General features: G+C 42.0%; 4 protein-coding genes across 9 annotated transcripts; 3 read left to right on the top strand and 1 right to left on the bottom strand.

Annotated features, from left to right (window-relative positions):
* Positions 1 to 354: 354 nt before the first annotated feature.
* LOC132260393 (epsilon-sarcoglycan) lies at positions 355 to 2,139 on the top strand. 3 transcript variants are annotated; one of them, XM_059758462.1, is made up of 5 exons: positions 355 to 398; positions 487 to 1,453; positions 1,517 to 1,576; positions 1,653 to 1,790; positions 1,846 to 2,139. In XM_059758462.1, exons 2-5 carry the CDS (start codon positions 510 to 512, stop codon positions 1,940 to 1,942), a joined length of 1,239 nt encoding a protein of 412 aa, XP_059614445.1. In that variant the 5' UTR covers positions 355 to 398; positions 487 to 509; the 3' UTR covers positions 1,943 to 2,139. The 3 variants fall into 3 exon arrangements, with proteins under 3 accessions (XP_059614445.1, XP_059614448.1, XP_059614447.1); XM_059758465.1 differs by lacking the exon at positions 1,517 to 1,576; XM_059758464.1 differs by having other exon boundaries at positions 366 to 1,453.
* Positions 2,140 to 2,187: 48 nt separating this feature from the next.
* Positions 2,188 to 7,904, top strand: LOC132260394 (CKLF-like MARVEL transmembrane domain-containing protein 4). Its single transcript, XM_059758466.1, has 3 exons — positions 2,188 to 2,310; positions 6,375 to 6,792; positions 6,865 to 7,904. The coding sequence occupies exons 2-3, from the start codon at positions 6,391 to 6,393 to the stop codon at positions 6,991 to 6,993; spliced, it is 531 nt and encodes a 176-aa protein (XP_059614449.1). The 5' UTR covers positions 2,188 to 2,310; positions 6,375 to 6,390; the 3' UTR covers positions 6,994 to 7,904.
* LOC132259938 (probable cytochrome P450 28a5) lies at positions 4,061 to 6,017 on the bottom strand. The gene has a single exon (XM_059757776.1). It carries the CDS (start codon positions 5,966 to 5,968, stop codon positions 4,391 to 4,393), a length of 1,578 nt encoding a protein of 525 aa, XP_059613759.1. The 5' UTR covers positions 5,969 to 6,017; the 3' UTR covers positions 4,061 to 4,390.
* A 737-nt stretch (positions 7,905 to 8,641) lies between the features above and the next one.
* Positions 8,642 to 16,851, top strand: LOC132260605 (sodium- and chloride-dependent GABA transporter ine). Of its 4 annotated transcripts, none has more exons than XM_059758834.1 (8): positions 8,642 to 8,717; positions 10,186 to 10,642; positions 11,108 to 11,354; positions 13,960 to 14,147; positions 14,470 to 14,604; positions 14,841 to 16,015; positions 16,075 to 16,251; positions 16,330 to 16,851. In XM_059758834.1, exons 2-8 carry the CDS (start codon positions 10,312 to 10,314, stop codon positions 16,570 to 16,572), a joined length of 2,496 nt encoding a protein of 831 aa, XP_059614817.1. In that variant the 5' UTR covers positions 8,642 to 8,717; positions 10,186 to 10,311; the 3' UTR covers positions 16,573 to 16,851. The 4 variants fall into 4 exon arrangements, with proteins under 4 accessions (XP_059614817.1, XP_059614818.1, XP_059614816.1 ...); XM_059758835.1 differs by having other exon boundaries at positions 8,653 to 8,717; positions 10,189 to 10,642; XM_059758833.1 differs by lacking the exon at positions 8,642 to 8,717 and having other exon boundaries at positions 8,750 to 10,642.
* Positions 16,852 to 16,867: the final 16 nt, after the last annotated feature.

Below are 16,867 nucleotides of genomic sequence, written 5' to 3'. Positions count from 1 at the left end.
ACGCTGCTTTTCTGCACTGTGTTTACAAGCTTTGTTCTTTTTATGGCATGTCTGTCAAGTCAATTGAACGAAAACGTGCAGTGAAATGCGTCCACTCGTTCAAAAAATATCGGTTAATACTCTAGAATATTGTGTAAACCGGTTTAACTCAAACCAAGCTCTTGATGTCTAATAAATGTTATTGTTTCCTTCATTTTTACATGCATTTTTCACTATAAACGTAATAATAAAGCCATGACACGATATACATTGATCTGCGCATGTTCGGAAAAACGTAAATATTCCTATTTCGAATAGGCACTTTTGCGGGCAGTGTGCACTGAGTTTGCGTGAATTTTCCCCGATTTTCTATGGAGAAGAAGACTTTGATCGATCTCGGGCAAAATCTCTTCTAAAAGGTGATAAAACACAATTATTATTGTAGTTTTTCTCTTGAAATGCTAGTGAAAAAGCATAATTGACGAAGTGGGATTTGAATATTTACAGAAGTGCAACGAAAATCGCGTAAAATGTGGAAAATTCTCATCATTTCCCTATTTGGCATATTTTTCTCTGCATCCGGAAGCTTGAATCTGGACCCCATTTTCGTGTCAGAACTTTTTTCCCTCCGAATTGATGCGACTTATTTCAACTGGAGCACAACTTTGGCACCCAATCAGTATGTTTTCCGACCGTCTCTTGAGGGATATCCCGATTTGCCATCCTGGATGCGATATATGTACAGTCAAGAGCATCGAGCAGGATTCTTGTACGGCACTCCGCCGGACAGATTGGCTGGGAAGGAAGTGAGACTGGAGATTGTTGGCCTGAACAAGCACACATATGAGACTCGTCAGATAATCCTCTCTCTTTGGATGACGGGAAAAATAGCAGCCCGAAATGTTGTTCAGATGAAGATTGACAATCTCGATTGGGTGCACCTCATGGATCCAGGGAGGATTGAGAATCTGAAGAATATCTACCAGAAGGATTTGTGGCCAGAGAGTTCTAAGGATCTGCACATTGTCTTCATGGAAGCCGCCACAAAGATGGGGGCTCGTCTTCCAGTGCTGCCTCAACTCCATGAGGGCGTAATTGTGCACCTGGGCAGCAATGCTGTGTTCTCCGAGAGACTCCTGGAGCTCCAGGAGGAAGTGAAACCTCTGTACAAAATTTCTACCTGCAATTACAAGAGGACTTCTGTGCAGACAATTTTTGAGAATGGAGGATTTCGATTGGATTGGTGCGCCTTTCGAATTGTTGGTGATGATTCTGGAGCTGAGGATAGTATGAAAAATACTCAAGGAATTGGATTAGATCGTGGTCAGGACAGATGGCTGGGAATCAGTCGCTCAGATGCACCGCAGAGAAACTATATTGATGAATTCACATTCGCAGTGGCTATTCCTGGAATGATCCTGGCAATACTCGTGGCTTTTCTCTCCTGCATTCTCTGCTTCCAGCACAAAACCATGTATGGACAAAATGCTTTCATTTACCTCTTTTATCATGTTTACTTTTGTTTACTTTCTCACAGAGATGATCCTCATTCTGATTATTTCTTTGAAACAATCTTTCATCTGTGCAAAGAATTCAGGTTTTAGTTATTTTTTATTTTATTACTCAGAAATTGGCATTACTTTCTTCTATTTCTAATCAATTGTCTTTTGCAGAGAGATGAAAAAAAATCCAACTGTTCCCATTGTGAAATTAACGCAGGATTCAGCCAATTATCCCACTACAACTCTCTTGAAGAGTCTCAAGGATGCGCCGAACTTGAATGCTGAGAATTTGAGTCTTCATTCACAAAGGTAAGTCCGAGGGCTAAATATATTCAACATGAATAACTTATCCTTATGTTTTCAGTCCTAATCATGGCCAGGAAGCTATCACTGACTCCAATGTGAATGTTTATATGCGCCCAAAGCCGCCTCCATACAAGCGGAATGGTGTTCATATATGACAATCAGCTCCTCGAGTGCTCTTTTGCTGAAGAGACATTTATCATGAAGCGCATCTGTAGTGAGAATGTAGCCAGAATATTACTTTCATGAGCTATTACCGTGGAAAATCATTAAATCATTAAGTTTACTTTATGTAGAGAACGGCAAAAGTGTAGACATCGCATGAGTTCGTTATATTAAACTCCGTGCCATAAAATTTATTTGATGCGTGTGAGCGATGTCGCCATCTGGCGGATAAGCAACGGATGAAATAGTGACAAACGCCTTCTTTGGAAGGAAAGAAGCAGTGTTTTTGGTTTGGTTTCCAAGTTCGGTTTTTCCTGCGTTTCACCCCCAAATCCCAGGAGATTTTCCTGCAAAATTAAAGGTGAGTGCACTTGAGTGCTATTTCCGCGACCGCCCCTTGAAATTGTGCTGTGGATGGGAGTGTGAGCAATCTTCGGGGAGGTCTTCTCCGCCCAAGAGTGACGAAATCTTTTGGCGCGCGTCACTCTGGGCTTCGTGAATAGCCCACTAAATTCGCTGGAATGGGTCTGAATTGCGAGAAACTGCCCCTCAAGGCCCTAATTGAGCAGTTGCGGGTGTTGGCAAAAGAGTCCCATTGATTTTATCGGTGGGTTGCATTCATTATTGACACGCCACGGCTTGGCGTGTGACCTCAGACGGCTCCACTTGAACACCTCCTGCGATAGGGGTTGTTTTCACCCCGCCATGAACACCCTTAGGGCTCGTCCGGAGGCAATGGAAATGGAACAGGTTTTATATTTCAGCCATTTCAACTTTAATTCCCCTCGCGCGAGTCTCGAGTGTCGCTGTTTTTGGGTGTATTTGATGACTCTGTGAAGGAGGCTCCGAAGAGCGGACAGTTTGACTGTGTTGAGAGGCCGCGAAAAGCTATAGCAATGTGAAATTTATGATCATTTTTCTCCACTCTTGAGACTCAAGAAATATACAGAGAAATGCTATGCTCTCGCCGGCTGTGAGATAATATTTTTATTTTAGGAATCACTCAACACACTCAAGAGGCGAATTGTGACAAAATCGTGCACGACAAGATGGATTTCATCACGGGATCTTATATTTTCTCGGCAATATTCTCACCCACATTCGAAGGAGAATCGCAAAATTCTTCACGCGAATCGCCTCAGAGTTCGCGAAGGAAATTAATTGGAAAGGAATTGCATGTGACGCTCATAACACCTTCTCAGTGAATTGCTTTCACAATCTCGCGGGAGTGTTTATTGATTTTGTCTGCAAATAGATCTTGCGCCTCGGATTTAGAGGCTCTCCGAGGTGCATTGATACGTAGAGTTTCACCGTTGTCTTGAAACAGCCCGGATATCGAGTGGGTGTCGCTGGACAATTAAGTGAATCACTCGGTGAATTAGCAATTGTAGACATCCCAGAGAGATGTTTCTTTCTGGAGGCGGAACGATACATACGGCTCTAGAGCCATTCAATATTCACTGAGGCCTCTAACAAGTCTGTACCGGTGGAGCTTGAAATTGCTTCTCAGCAAAAGTGAGGAATTCAAAGAGATCTTGTTCTTGATCGATAAATGATCTGACAACAGTCAAAGCATTAACTTAACACATAACGAAATTTTTAAATCTTCGGACAAGCTCTTTTATGTACTAAAAACATTGTCAGGAGTTAATAGCTTCCATGAACACACTTCATCAGACAATCACGTCTGTAAAGAGGCAATAAAATAAAATGAATCACAGAAATGCTTAGCAATAAAAATAGCTGGCAAGATAATTTTCCAATCTTCTCTTATCAATTTGCTCATTCATGCATGAAATTTGAAAAAAAAAGTAAACAAGTATCCGAACTGTACAACTCACCTTATCAGGCACTTGACTCAGAAATACTTTTGATTGATTCCTTATCTATTTATTACTCTTTCTTCCGATTCTCCTCGACTTCGTTGTGTTCCCATGCAAACACACAAAGATTTGTAGTTGCATTCGTAATGTGAATGACATAATACCGTAAACTCGCAGCTCTTCGGTCATATGTTTATTTATGAATAAAAAGAGGAGGCAAATGTAAAGTGAGTTGGAGTAGTTGAATGAATGTGTGGATTTCTACATACGAAACAATCTTCTTCGTTGTGTTGACTTTGTAAGTTCTCCGATAAGTAATCATCATTAAAAAGACAATTTTGTGAGAAATATTTATTTCGTGACAAAATTTATAACAAAAAATTGAGTATCAAGATGATTTTGTACTTTTAGCTTGTGATAATCAAATTATTCTCACAGTGAATCCCTGAAATATGTCAATTTAATCAGTGACTAAAATTGACGTGATTTTATCTCTTCTTCAATTGTATATCTGACGATATGACAACATTGTGATTTTAAAAAGAAATTCTCGTGAATCATTGTGAGTCGTTCATGTGAAAAAGTGTTAATCACTAGAGTATTCAATTTAGCAAGAAATTAATTACTTTCGAGAGGAGTAAATTGCAACCAATATCCACCTTCAGGGGTTGATGTGAACAATTTGGGATTGAGACAGAAAGGATCTCTAGTCTTAGGATCCACTTTCAAGCTGTAGTTCTTGATAATAACAGCCACAGCAATTTTCACCTGCAACATAGCAAATTTCATGCCCATACAAATGCGCGGTCCATCACCGAATGGCATGAAAATGCCCGCATTCTGAAACTTCTTAGCGTTTCCATCGACAAAACGATCGGGATCGAAAGCTTCGGGATTTGGGAAGTGTTCAGCATCTCTTTGAATTATATAGATGGGAATGACGACGGGTGTGTTGGTTTCAATGAAGACTTCTTCGTCATCGCGAAGAGGAAGACTGCAGCCTTTGGTGCATCTCTTTGTCAAGTACGGCAATGGAGCATTGATTCTGAGACTTTCAAGTAAAACTCTGTGCAGATATTCGCACTGATTACTGTTCGGAGTTGCAAGACTCTCCAGAGAGTCCAAGCTTTGTAGCTCATCTCGTAATTTATCTTGAACTTCCGGATTCTTAGCCAATTGGTAGAGAGTGTGTGCCAAAACGTTGCTGCTCATCTCGTATCCATCGATGAAGAATGTGAAAACATGGCCAAGGATCTGAGCTGGTGGTGTTCCCTTATTGATTTGCAAATGCTCCATGAAAGACATGAAATCCTTGCCGTCTGTGGGATTTTCTTGACGCTTCTGAGTCACTTCTCTGATAAGTTTCTTCAGATATTCCACTACGACTGACTTTATGAGGCGAGGCCGAAGAATGCCTTTGAGTACTGGAAATAATTGTATGAGCAAGAAAGAAATGAGAAAAGATCCACTTGGATTCATCAATTCTTCCCCTATTTTCATCATTTCGGAATTATCGTCCTTAAAAGCGCCTCCATCAACACGGAAAATGCAATTTCCAACAACGTCTACGGAAAATTTAGTCACTAATGTTCGTGCTTCCAATACAACGGGACTTCCGGACGATTGTACAACTTTGTCCAAATGCTGAACAAGTCTTTTGGAAATTTCCTCTATGAGAAGAAACATGGATTTCATCTGAAATAGACACAAAGGAAGAATATCAATTGAAGGACACTTGAAGCAGACAAATTGTTGTACTCTGTTATCCGTGAAGGCAGGAGCCAGTTCTGCTCTTCTCTCCTTCCATTCCGCTCCCTTGAGCATGAAAATCGTCTTCGTAAACACTGGATCACTGTCTTTGTTGAACATATCAGCGAAATCATTGTCATGGAAATTCTGGAAATTCTTCACAGTGACCATTTTCACAAGTTCAGGTTTCAGCAGGAGAATTTGAGGCTGCATCATGTTGAAGAATCCCGCCAAATTAGCCTCTTTCTTCCATTTGTAGTATATTTCCTCCATGTCGTACACGGGACTTCTCTTCTGTGTGAAGATCGATGGGAGATTTCCCACAATGAAGGCAGCTTTGGGACCGGGAATTCCTCGCTTAACCCAATGCTTGTGGTTCCTTTTGAAGTAGAAGTAAAGACACACAACACCACTCACTAAAACGCACAGGATCTCAAGGAGAGACATTTTTCTTCCTCAAGATATTGTTTTGACTGCACTGTCAGCGCTTTTGCAACAAACACAGAAAATCTCACTCGTCTCTGTGCGTGGATGAGTTAGAATTTTGGAGTATTTTTAGAAAAATCGCGTCAAACTACTAAGCGGCGCTGAAGTGTGTTTGTGAGTTTGATCAATGATGCGAAGAATCTCCTAGCGATTTCCAATAAAATGCGAGAGAGGCAACAAATACAGAAAGAGATACAATCTAATCCAAACTGCTGGTCTGTGAATCGCGGCCTTGAATTCTTTCACAGAGAGTGAATTTAGCTGTCGTAAAATGGGAACATTATTATAATGTTTTTCTTTGTGGTTTTTCAGGCTGCGGCACAGAGCAATGTTTTATATGATTCCTATTAATGCCTCTTTTTTTCAGATCTCATTGCTGCAAAATGACTGATCCAGGATTTCCTGCCCAACACACGACGGCCACGATGACCACAACGGAGACTCACGTGAGCCCACAAGTCCGATACGATCCCACGTACGTTCGCACCGTGCCTGGGATTTTGAAGATCGTTTGCATCATCCTCAACCTCATCGGTTTCATCTGCATCGAGGTTTCCGCCTTCAGTTACCACTCCCGTGGCAGCTTCTTCAACTCTGTAGCCATGACGGGTTTCTGGTTTACGGGAATCATGCTCCTGCTTTATATTTTCCATGTGCTGGAGAAGTTCTGGAGGCTTCCCTGGCTCCACATTGAGTTGGTCTTTTGCGCCATTTGGACACTTCTCTACGCTCTGGCAGCGGGTCTCGCCGCAGCAATGGGCCTCGAAGCATACACAGCAGCTGCAGTAAGTGCCAAATATTCCATAATCTTAGCAACCTTCCCTGAAATTCCTAACGTGGAATCCTTTTCCCAACAGTTCTTTGGATTCTGTGCCATGGTGGCGTATGGCTATGATGCTTTTCTCAAGTACAAAGCCATACAGACGGGACAAATTGCCCAGGGAACTCGCCAGCAGACAACCGTCCAGCAAACTGTCACAGCCTAAATTACCCACTTTACTTAGAAATGCCATGGATCGCGATCAGAGTGCATTGTTGTCTCGCAGATTTCTTCTCATTCACAATCTCGCTTCTGGCATGGAGTGATTTTGGGAATCGTTTCTTTAAGGCATTTTTTAAATAGTATTTCCTATACGACTGCTTCTACTTCATTGTCTTTGCATTTTCTTTGATATGAGACAGGTGTAATATTTGTCTGTGTAAGATGTAATTTAAATAATTTTTTATTACGCGGAAATTGAAAGTTTTTATATCGAGAAATTACTTAACAAATATAAAAGAAAATCAGTAATTTATGTTGCAGAAAGTTTGTTGCAATTGTTGAAATTTACGATATTGTTAAATATTAACACGAATCAAGTTGAAGAGGAAAACCTTTTGTACCTTTTTTGAGATAGTTATTTGATATAACTGTTTTTTCAAAAGTAATAACAGCACTTAAATTTTCACAGGTGTTTTATTAACTATACGCAGTTTTTATTGTAATTTTATACGTATTAGTTCTATACAGTGCTCTTTTTGATAATATTTAAATTTTGGACGTCTTTGTGCATTTCTGACGCGATCTTCGATACTCCCGAAATATATTTTATATTCACATATTTTCTTAATCACTGTTAAACGAATGTTGAATCTCACCGCGTGAGATTATCATGAACGAGTATCAAGAGAAATTTTTATAATCATTTTTGTATCTCTATGTCTCTCTGGGAAGAAACTGTTGTACTTTGTCTACATGTTTTTAGTGTTCACGGACCAAAATATAGAGAGAAATATTTGGAGATAAGAGAAATAACCAAGAACAATCAGTGGAAAGTGAAACTTAATTGTTGCACCTCACGAAATGTTAACATAAGTCGTAAAATGTATATTTTATTGTAATTTTAAATGAATATTTTGCGTGTGTATAATAAAATATACAAGTTGATGTACATTATTTTTTGTGATGTTTCTCCCATGTTTCATGCTTGCAGCATGGACAGTATGAGAATTTACTACGCCTGGCAGTAGGGAAAATGAGTGAATTAGCGGGAAATATTCATCGTTTCACTTTCTAAAAGCACCAAAATTAATGAACCTCCTGATAGACGACGGAAAACATGAACCAGAATAGATGTTCCGGTGTGGGGAAGTTTTATAACTTCATTGTGAGATTTTGGCCTATTTCTCGCGCAGAAAAAAGGCTATTAAAAAACGTTTATTGTATATTTTCAGCTCCCAAAATACTCCTCAATCGTGCTATTGTTGTAAAAGTACGTCTGAGTGCGCCATCAGTTGCCTCGGGATTATTTCTGTGTCAATATAAATTCGTTGAACTTTGGAGGACCCGGCGCCTCCACTTGCAGCGGAGGCGCCTGGTGATTCGTGATTAACCCTTCGACTCTCCACGAATTACTGAGTTTCGAGACAGTCAAAGCTCCGAATGGGCAGATAGACTGCCTTCCAGTGTGTCTGTGGGCAAGTATCGCGTGTACTGTGGCAAATTGATGTGGCTCGCGATGAAATTGTATGTATGACAAATGCGATATGATCACGTTGGAGGCGCACTTTTCGTGCGGTGCTCAGCTGTTTCACTCTCTCACCGTCACCGGGAGAGACACAGCAGCTCCCAGAGGAGTTAGCCAGAGTGTTGTCAGTTGACATTCGAGCGCCAAAGTCGCAAGTGATCGCGCGCGGACTGGCAAGAAAGCGTGGTATCTCGTGTGTGATGGTCATAAAATTAAAAATAATTAGTAGAATCTCTCCTTTTTCCTCCCCCATTGAATACTGGGTGCTCAATATCTCGAATAGGCGAAAAGTGTCTCTTCACAACGCACAAAATTCCACCATGGTGCTGTTTTGTGTCTGATGTTCACCCACAAAGTGATAGAAAAATTGTGTAATGTCTGAAATTGGCTCATTGAATTTCACTGGAAACGCCTTATCGCATATTTCTTCTATCAGTTCAAATCTTCTGTGATTTTCGCGAACGATTTCGGCCCGAACCACCTTTTTTTTCGCTAAGTCGTTCGCTCATGTACCCCTCAAGGAGCGTATCAGTGAGACAATTCAACGAAGAGAAGTGGTCGTGACGACAAAATCTAGGTGCGATGCCTTATCACTTGGTCAATGTGAAGCACGTTATCGCCATTCAATGTTTAAGGATGATTACCGAAGCCGCAAGACACTGAGAGTCTCGATCGATTTTAAACTTCTCTCTATGGACATTTTTATAGAGTCGCCTCGCTATCACCATTCAATCTCACAAGCTCGCGATCACTCAAATAGGAGCAGTCGCAAAATGTGATTAAATGAGTAAACAATTGCATGAGAATAAGTACATCGCACATTTAATGCCATCCAAGTAATGGAGATTTTGCTCCAATTTGTCACTGAGTTGCGAGTCGATTGTGCGGGAAATTCACTTTAGTGACATTGTGCTAATAAAAATGGCAAAATAGTGCGCTAAAATATGCGACAGTGGGTGTTGCTTTTCTTTCTCTAACACACGACACAATTCAACGCATCTACTGTAGCTCAAAGAGAATTCTAAAAAAAAAAGAGAAGCACATGTAATTATAAGAGATGATTCGCTTCTTTTCCTCAGCTTTTAGCTATATGGGTAGACAGCAAGCAGTGAGGAAATCGTCATGTTTCAGTTGTGAGGTCTTCAATTTCGCTCTTCATTTGATGTTTTCAGACTGATTAAAAATAGTAAACAGTAAAACATATCGAATCACATAAGATCTAACCACCAGACAATATTAATCGGGATTGTGAGACAACAGAACCGAGACACTTTGTTAATTATTTCTCAATCCTTGATGAATTCAAAAGATTTAAAGTCGCGATCATCACATTTTCGTGCAAAACATCCAAGAAGAATGCTCGAGTAATTGTGTGTCGTGAGAAGAATTATGTACTATGGCGAGAAGTGTAGGCAAAAAGAGCTGAAAAGAAATTATTTTTATCGGGAACTCCCGCGTCTCTGAGAGTTGCCGCCAATCAGCCACATGGCGCACGCACTGACCGAGTCATTAGGTCAGTAATGGAACAGATGATTGAATTTCAGAAGAGACACCCAATGAGCTCATCGTAGTATCACAAAATTCCCTCCCAGTTATTCTCACACTACAAGAAATTCCACGAAAATCGCACACTCTCGACCTCAAAATTCTGCAATTTTCCCATTTTCCTAGAAGGGCATCTCAACTCCTCCCTGCAAGATGTCACGCAAAAGCCAGAGACTCTGACCAGTGTTGCACGATACTTGAGAGAGTGACGAGCTTTGTGAGTGACTATAGTGAAAAGCCACGGGACTCGCGATGGAGTCGCCGCCGGCAAATGGATCGGAATCAGTGTCTAGTGTTCAGAGGAATCATAAGACAGTGGCGGAACTCCACTTCAACGCCATGAGTGGCAACCTGAAGCATAAGAATGCTTTGGACACGCCAACGACGACGGAGGAGTCTGCCAGGCTCTTGCCCAGCACCTCCAAGAAGTTCATAATAGTGCCATCGAGTGTGAAGAAAACCACACTCACGGTCACTTCGCCCACGGACAGCGTTTCTTCGTCCAATGCGAGCCCCATCATGTCTCCACTGCCAACGGGAGCCCGACCCAAGCACTTCAACAGCATGAGATCGGTGAGATCAGGTACCTCAAGCCACTGTTTTAGCCTTAAGAATAGGGTGAATATTTAGGTCAATTGAAAGTTTGAGAATGTTTTCAATTACACACAGATTTGGTGTGAAAATCGTCAATTTCTTATCTATTAGAAAAGCTACAATTATCAATTTATTTACTTTATGGCACTCTCATATCTACGCTGCTTCAGCGTGCTCTCGTAATAAAATGTTAGCCAGAATTATTCAGTTACGATTGAATCAAAAATAACAGAATTATTGGCTTAATTAGATACTGAGCATAACAACTGAAAGAAAAACTATTTCAAAACATCACCAATTTTATAACACCATAAATTTAAAAATAGTTTAATTCACACCTTTAAGTAAACTATTTTTAAATTAATTATAGTCCACACGGAAAATGAATCAAGTTCTAAAATACTTATTCGTAAAGTGCTTAACTATTGTTGCTTGTTCTGTTCCTTGCCGGCAGGAGCTCTCATTCACCAGGACGGAGGACTCACGACGTCCACTCCCACCGTCGGCCACGCTCCGGCTGGTCTGGCCCGGTCAGGATCCTACGTATTCAGTGACTGCGGATCAGCTCGCCTCTTCTCTGACGCCACTTCGGTGCGATCGCTCGCCTCGATCGGAATGGGCTCCACGGACGGGCGCAAAATGGTCATCCGGCGTGTGCCGAACTCACCCAATGAACTCCTCACCATCCTCAATCCCCCCATGTAAGTGAATGGCTCCAGAGGTCACGTCCAATTTCCCTTAATTAAAATTAACAATGTATCGATTCGGAAGTGGAAGTGCGCGGACACTATAATTTTGCTGTCTGCGCGCTCTAAAGAAACATGTCAACATTGGCCGCTTTTTCAGCGCACACCTTCTCACAATAGTGCAAAATTCACACTCTTATTTATGGCATCCGCACAAGATAAATTGACTAGACGATTGGGAGGGCACTTTTTTCCTGCCCAGAAGTTTCTCATTACATGCTCGCGTGACTCTTGTGCCGGTGTTGAATTGGACGATATGTGTGTGCCGAAAATGCTGTTAATTAACTACAATTTGATGAATCTTCTCGCATTTGCGCAATGTGACCAGATTCCGGTTGGTTTATCTCTCAATTTTCTCGCACTCGCGATCAATCCCCGAAACAGTTGCCTCCACTATTCACTTAATATCACATTTTTCATCATTAACAACCCAATACAGTGACAATGGTGAGCTTTTCGTGGTCATAGGGCAATTTTTGCTGATCACAAGAGATGATCTGGTAGAAGAAGAATGTCAAGAGACGAGAAGTATTTCATATAATCCAACTGGTAGTTGAACCAGAGAAATCTGGAATTTCCTATCACGAGCATATTCCCACGTAATTTCATATGCAATGATCTTTTTATGCTAACTCATTGATTAACAGTGTGCATTTCATTGAAATTGACTCTAATGCAATCTTTTTCTGCAATACTTTCACTTCTGTTCTCACAGAACGCAGCTAAATATGTCTTGTGCTTCGAAAAATTAGAGAGATCACACGCAACATTATGATCGCATGATAAGGAAAACAGATAATTTACGACCCATTTAAGTTCTTAAATTCTCACCATTTGCGCTCTTCCTGCATTTTGTTATCATCTTCCGGTCATTTGATCATCTCTAAGCTCTATTACTTGCAGAATTTTCCTCACAACTCCTCTCGTCCCTCATTGCACAGCATTTATCACTGAATTGTGGTGCACTTTTATGCCATGGTGGGTGATTTTTCCTTGGGTGATTTTCATGTACCTCATGGGGAAAATTTTTATGACAATTGCACACTTAATGGGAGCTTCTCGCTGAATGTAATTCATGATATCATATGACTCCGTGTGTCACTCTCTGTCTCTCTCTCTCTCATTCTGTCTCTGGTGAATTGACGTCAAAATGTGGTGTGTTTACACAATGTCTGAAGAGTGGATCTTTCTCATTTTGAGAGCATCTACTTCTATTTCATGGGGTTAAATCTGGCTGTTGAATGCGATTGTTCACAAAAATTTACAGCCTCAGATGATGGGTTGACTTCTGAGATATACAATTGGAAGCGAAAATGTCTCTCTCGCTGCGGATCTGTTTGCACAGATGATCAAAACACCAGGTGACACAATGGAGTTGATGGTGGGCTCTTCTGCACTTGAGAAGAACCTGTGTTTGCGATGTAATTAATTGGAGCACACGTAGTAGAGTTGAATTTATGAAGGCACCGCCAACTTAATGAATTAACCAACACAATAAATTGTCTGAATTTTGTCTGGCATTGGGAAACCTTCCTTTTTTCCACTGACTCTCTGCCCATGTGAATGAAATGACCGCCAGAGCGAGAGAGACTCAATTGAGGAAATTGCACTCTATAACAAATTGCTAATGAACATCCCGATTGTTGCACACTTTTTTGTCCGTCATCGTAAACAAGATTGACCGCTAAATTGATCGTTGCATTGTCAAGTGCATTTATTCAAATTCACCTCCGCAAGAAGTCCGTGGGTGATCGTTAAGTGAGAAACTTTTGGAAGGAAAAGTCATTGTTCATGATTGTTCGCGAATGTTTTCTACAAATGTATGTTGTCATTGGAAAAACACACTAAATAAATCTATTATTGCGGTTTTGCTCTGACTTCCTTTGAAATGTTTTGCTAGGGTGTGAAAAACTATTTAATCATATTGAATTTGTAAAGCTTTTAATTCAGTATAATTACTTTTTTACCGACTGCCATTTGTATGTCAAATAACATTAAAGTTTATGGACAGTAGCAAGATAACGATGAGGAGATTTATGGATTTTTAATTTGATGTAGACAAAACATGAGAAAATGCTCGGGAAAATGAGTGTAAATCATTTGAAGATCACAACCATGGCTGTAAAAGTCATAAGTTGAGAGTGAATGGTTGCGGTTACGAAAGTGAAATTAGTGCATACATCTTCATGTACTGAGTGGGCTAAGAGAAACGATATCACCGCATTTATTTGATTACTTAGCACCTGACTCCGAAGCTCCGTGCGCGAGAATGAGGCCGAAGTGGCGGAAAAGTGGCAGTCTTTTAGTCTAAAAGTGAATCTCGATGGGGAAAGAAGGTGTCTGACGCGTGAAATGTCGGGAGAAAACAGTGCAAAGGTGGTGCTGATGCAGAAGGATGGTACTCTGCTCACCAATAACTTCCGGGAGCCATCACTCTTTAAATTTCCCACAAACTCACACAGGTTGATTGATTGATGGCCAGCCAAATGAGGCGAACAATCAAGACAATGAATGCACTTTACGTCTCATTTAATTAACATTCAACTGCGGTTTTTTGCAGACCGCAAGAGGAGGACTTTGAGAATGACAGCTACGCTGGGATATCCGATAACTCGGACTCCGCCAACCTGAAGCCGCGACGGCAACACTGGGCCAACAAGATGCAGTTCGTGCTGGCGTGCATCGGGTACTCGGTGGGATTAGGCAATATGTGGCGGTTTCCGTATCTCTGCTACTCAAGCGGCGGAGGTAGGTCGACCTCCTTCCTCGCACTTTGCTTCTTCAGCTTAGATTGAGCTCAATTGCCACTCATTATCTTTCACCCACTCTCGGCGGCAGAAGACAGACTCATATCGCAACTTCCTATCTTTCGCATCTATTAAGCACTCACCAGTAGCTGCTGATAAGGCTTCTGAAATTTCAGCAAATTTGCAGATCGCGGGAGTGTGTGGTGATTCAGAGAGCTTCTGCATACATTTAAGTCCATCTTCAAGCAATTGAGCCTAATTGTGGCACAAAAGCCTCATCAAACTGATCCAGATTCATTGAACCCGAAATTCTTATCTTATAGGAGTGTTTCTGGTGCCATATTTCATCATCTTGATCATATGCGGAATCCCCATGCTGTTCATGGAACTCTCCGTGGGACAGTACACAGGAAGAGGACCGATCGGAGCTCTCGGCCAAATCTGCCCACTCTTCAAAGGTATGCACATGCTGAGGATTTTCCGCGCTAATTTGCGTGCTAATTGTTCAATGGTTTAACACGGCAAACCCACCCAGGTTGTCGTCGTAAATCATCGCGAATTTGAATAAAATGCCAGAAATTAGCAATTAATTTTTATGCCGCGTAAATTATTATCTAGTTGACATTCAAGATCACATAAGAATATAATATTGTAAGTTATGGCTTGTTAAATGTATGCTTGTCTCGTTTTTCAGGAGCTGGGCTGGCGAGCGTCGTGGTGTCTTTCCTCATGTCCACGTACTACAGTGTGATCATAGCGTACGCCATCTACTATTTCTTCACTTCCTTCCGGCCAGAGCTTCCCTGGACAGATTGCAGCAATCGCTGGAACACGCCGGACTGCTGGATCCCGCAGCGTCAAGAATCCAATCTGACGCGCCCTCACATCTCCAGGACTCCACCAGAGGAATTCTTCGAGAACAAGGTGCTGCAGATCAGTCCGGGAATTGAGTATCCCGGTGGAATGCGATGGGAATTGGTGGCGTGCCTCGTTTGCGCGTGGGTTCTAGTCTACTTTGCCATCTGGAAGTCCATCAAGTCCTCGGGAAAAGTGCGCTATCTCACCGCCACTCTCCCTTTCGTGCTCATCTTCGTCTTCCTAGGTCGCTCCCTCACGCTAGACGGTGCCGAAAACGGGCTGAGGTACTTCTTTCAGCCCAATTGGTCACTCCTGCGCAATGCCAATGTCTGGATCAACGCGGCATCGCAGAATTTCAACTCTTTGGGCATCGCCTTCGGGTCAATGATCTCATTCGCCAGCTACAACAAGTACAACAATAATATCCTTCACGACACTCTGGCCGTGTCCTTCGTCAACGCGATCACGAGTGTCTTGGTGGGAATTTTCGCATTCGCCACTATTGGCAACATCGCCCTCGAGCAGTCCACGACGGTTGAGGCGGTCATCAGCGATGGGCCAGGACTCATCTTCATCGTGTACCCGCAAGCGATGGCCAAGATGCCGGCCTCCAATCTCTGGGCCGTGCTCTTCTTCTTCATGCTCCTCTGCCTGGGACTCAACAGCCAATTCGCCATTGTGGAGGTGGTTGTCACGTCCATCCAGGATGGATTCCCCAACTGGATTCGCAAGAAGCTCGTGTACCACGAACTCCTGGTGCTCATCGTCTGCGTGGTGTCCTTCTTCTTTGGCCTGCCCAACCTCATCCAGGGTGGCATCTATTTCTTCCAACTCATCGACCACTACGCCGCCTCCATCTCCATCATGTTCCTCGCCTTCTTCCAGATCATCGCCATTGCGTGGTTCTACGGGGTGCCGCGTCTGTCGAAGAACGTCAAACAGATGACTGGAAAGACACCATCGTTCTACTTCCGCTTCTGCTGGCTCATCGGAGCACCCATGCTTTTAATCGTAAGTGAAGGATTAAATCCCCTTCTCGCCTTCTTCTCACAATTTTCGTCTGTCTCTAGTCACTCTGGGTATTCAGTTTAATCAATTACGAGCAACCAACATATCACAATGGCCTGTACAGCTACCCAAATTGGGCCATTGCTCTTGGCTGGGCCATTGCCTCAACATCTCTCATCTGCATTCCAACATACGCAATCGTCAACATCGTCCGAGCAAATGGTGAAACATTCCTTCAGGTACTCGCTATGATTGTTTCGATGTTCAATCTGTCAAGCATCTAGCAGAACACTTTATAGATTTCTCTTCTGTTGCAGAAATTAAGAAATTCCATTAAGCCCAACATTTACGAGTGCAGAATCTGCGGAGAGCATCACTGCGAGCATGATTTCCCCGAGGATCAGGCTGTTGCTGAGTTAACTCCGATAGTTCAAGGCGCTCCTGCCACGAATTTTCCACTAGTCTTGCAGCCACCGCCTCCGGGAAACCACAGGCCACTTCAGGCTTCACCAGGCATCCCCGAAGTCAACACTAATAATCATGCTGAGACGAGAAACTGATGAGTGGCTGTTGAAAGGCAATAGATTGCAAAGTACCAACTAGATCAGAAGCACACGTACAATGTAGAAATCACTACTTTGCAATAGGAAGACATAAGACAGAAATTCAAAAGAACAAATTTATAAACGGTTGTGATTATATAAAGACATTGAGGAATTGAGAGAATAAATGCTATCGAGTATTATTTCTTGAGAGAGCGAGAAAGAGCGTGCGAGAAGGAAGAGAAGCAAAAATATCATGAACAATCAAGTGAATAAAAATGTAAATAATTTACCTGTGCTTTTCACTCTATGT

This window comes from Phlebotomus argentipes, unplaced genomic scaffold, assembly GCF_947086385.1.
Source record: "Phlebotomus argentipes unplaced genomic scaffold, Phlebotomus argentipes genome assembly scaffold_18, whole genome shotgun sequence".
Taxonomy (NCBI): domain Eukaryota; kingdom Metazoa; phylum Arthropoda; class Insecta; order Diptera; family Psychodidae; genus Phlebotomus; species Phlebotomus argentipes.
The sequence above is the reverse complement of the archived record's forward strand: the minus strand, read 5'-3'. Positions and strand labels throughout refer to the sequence as shown.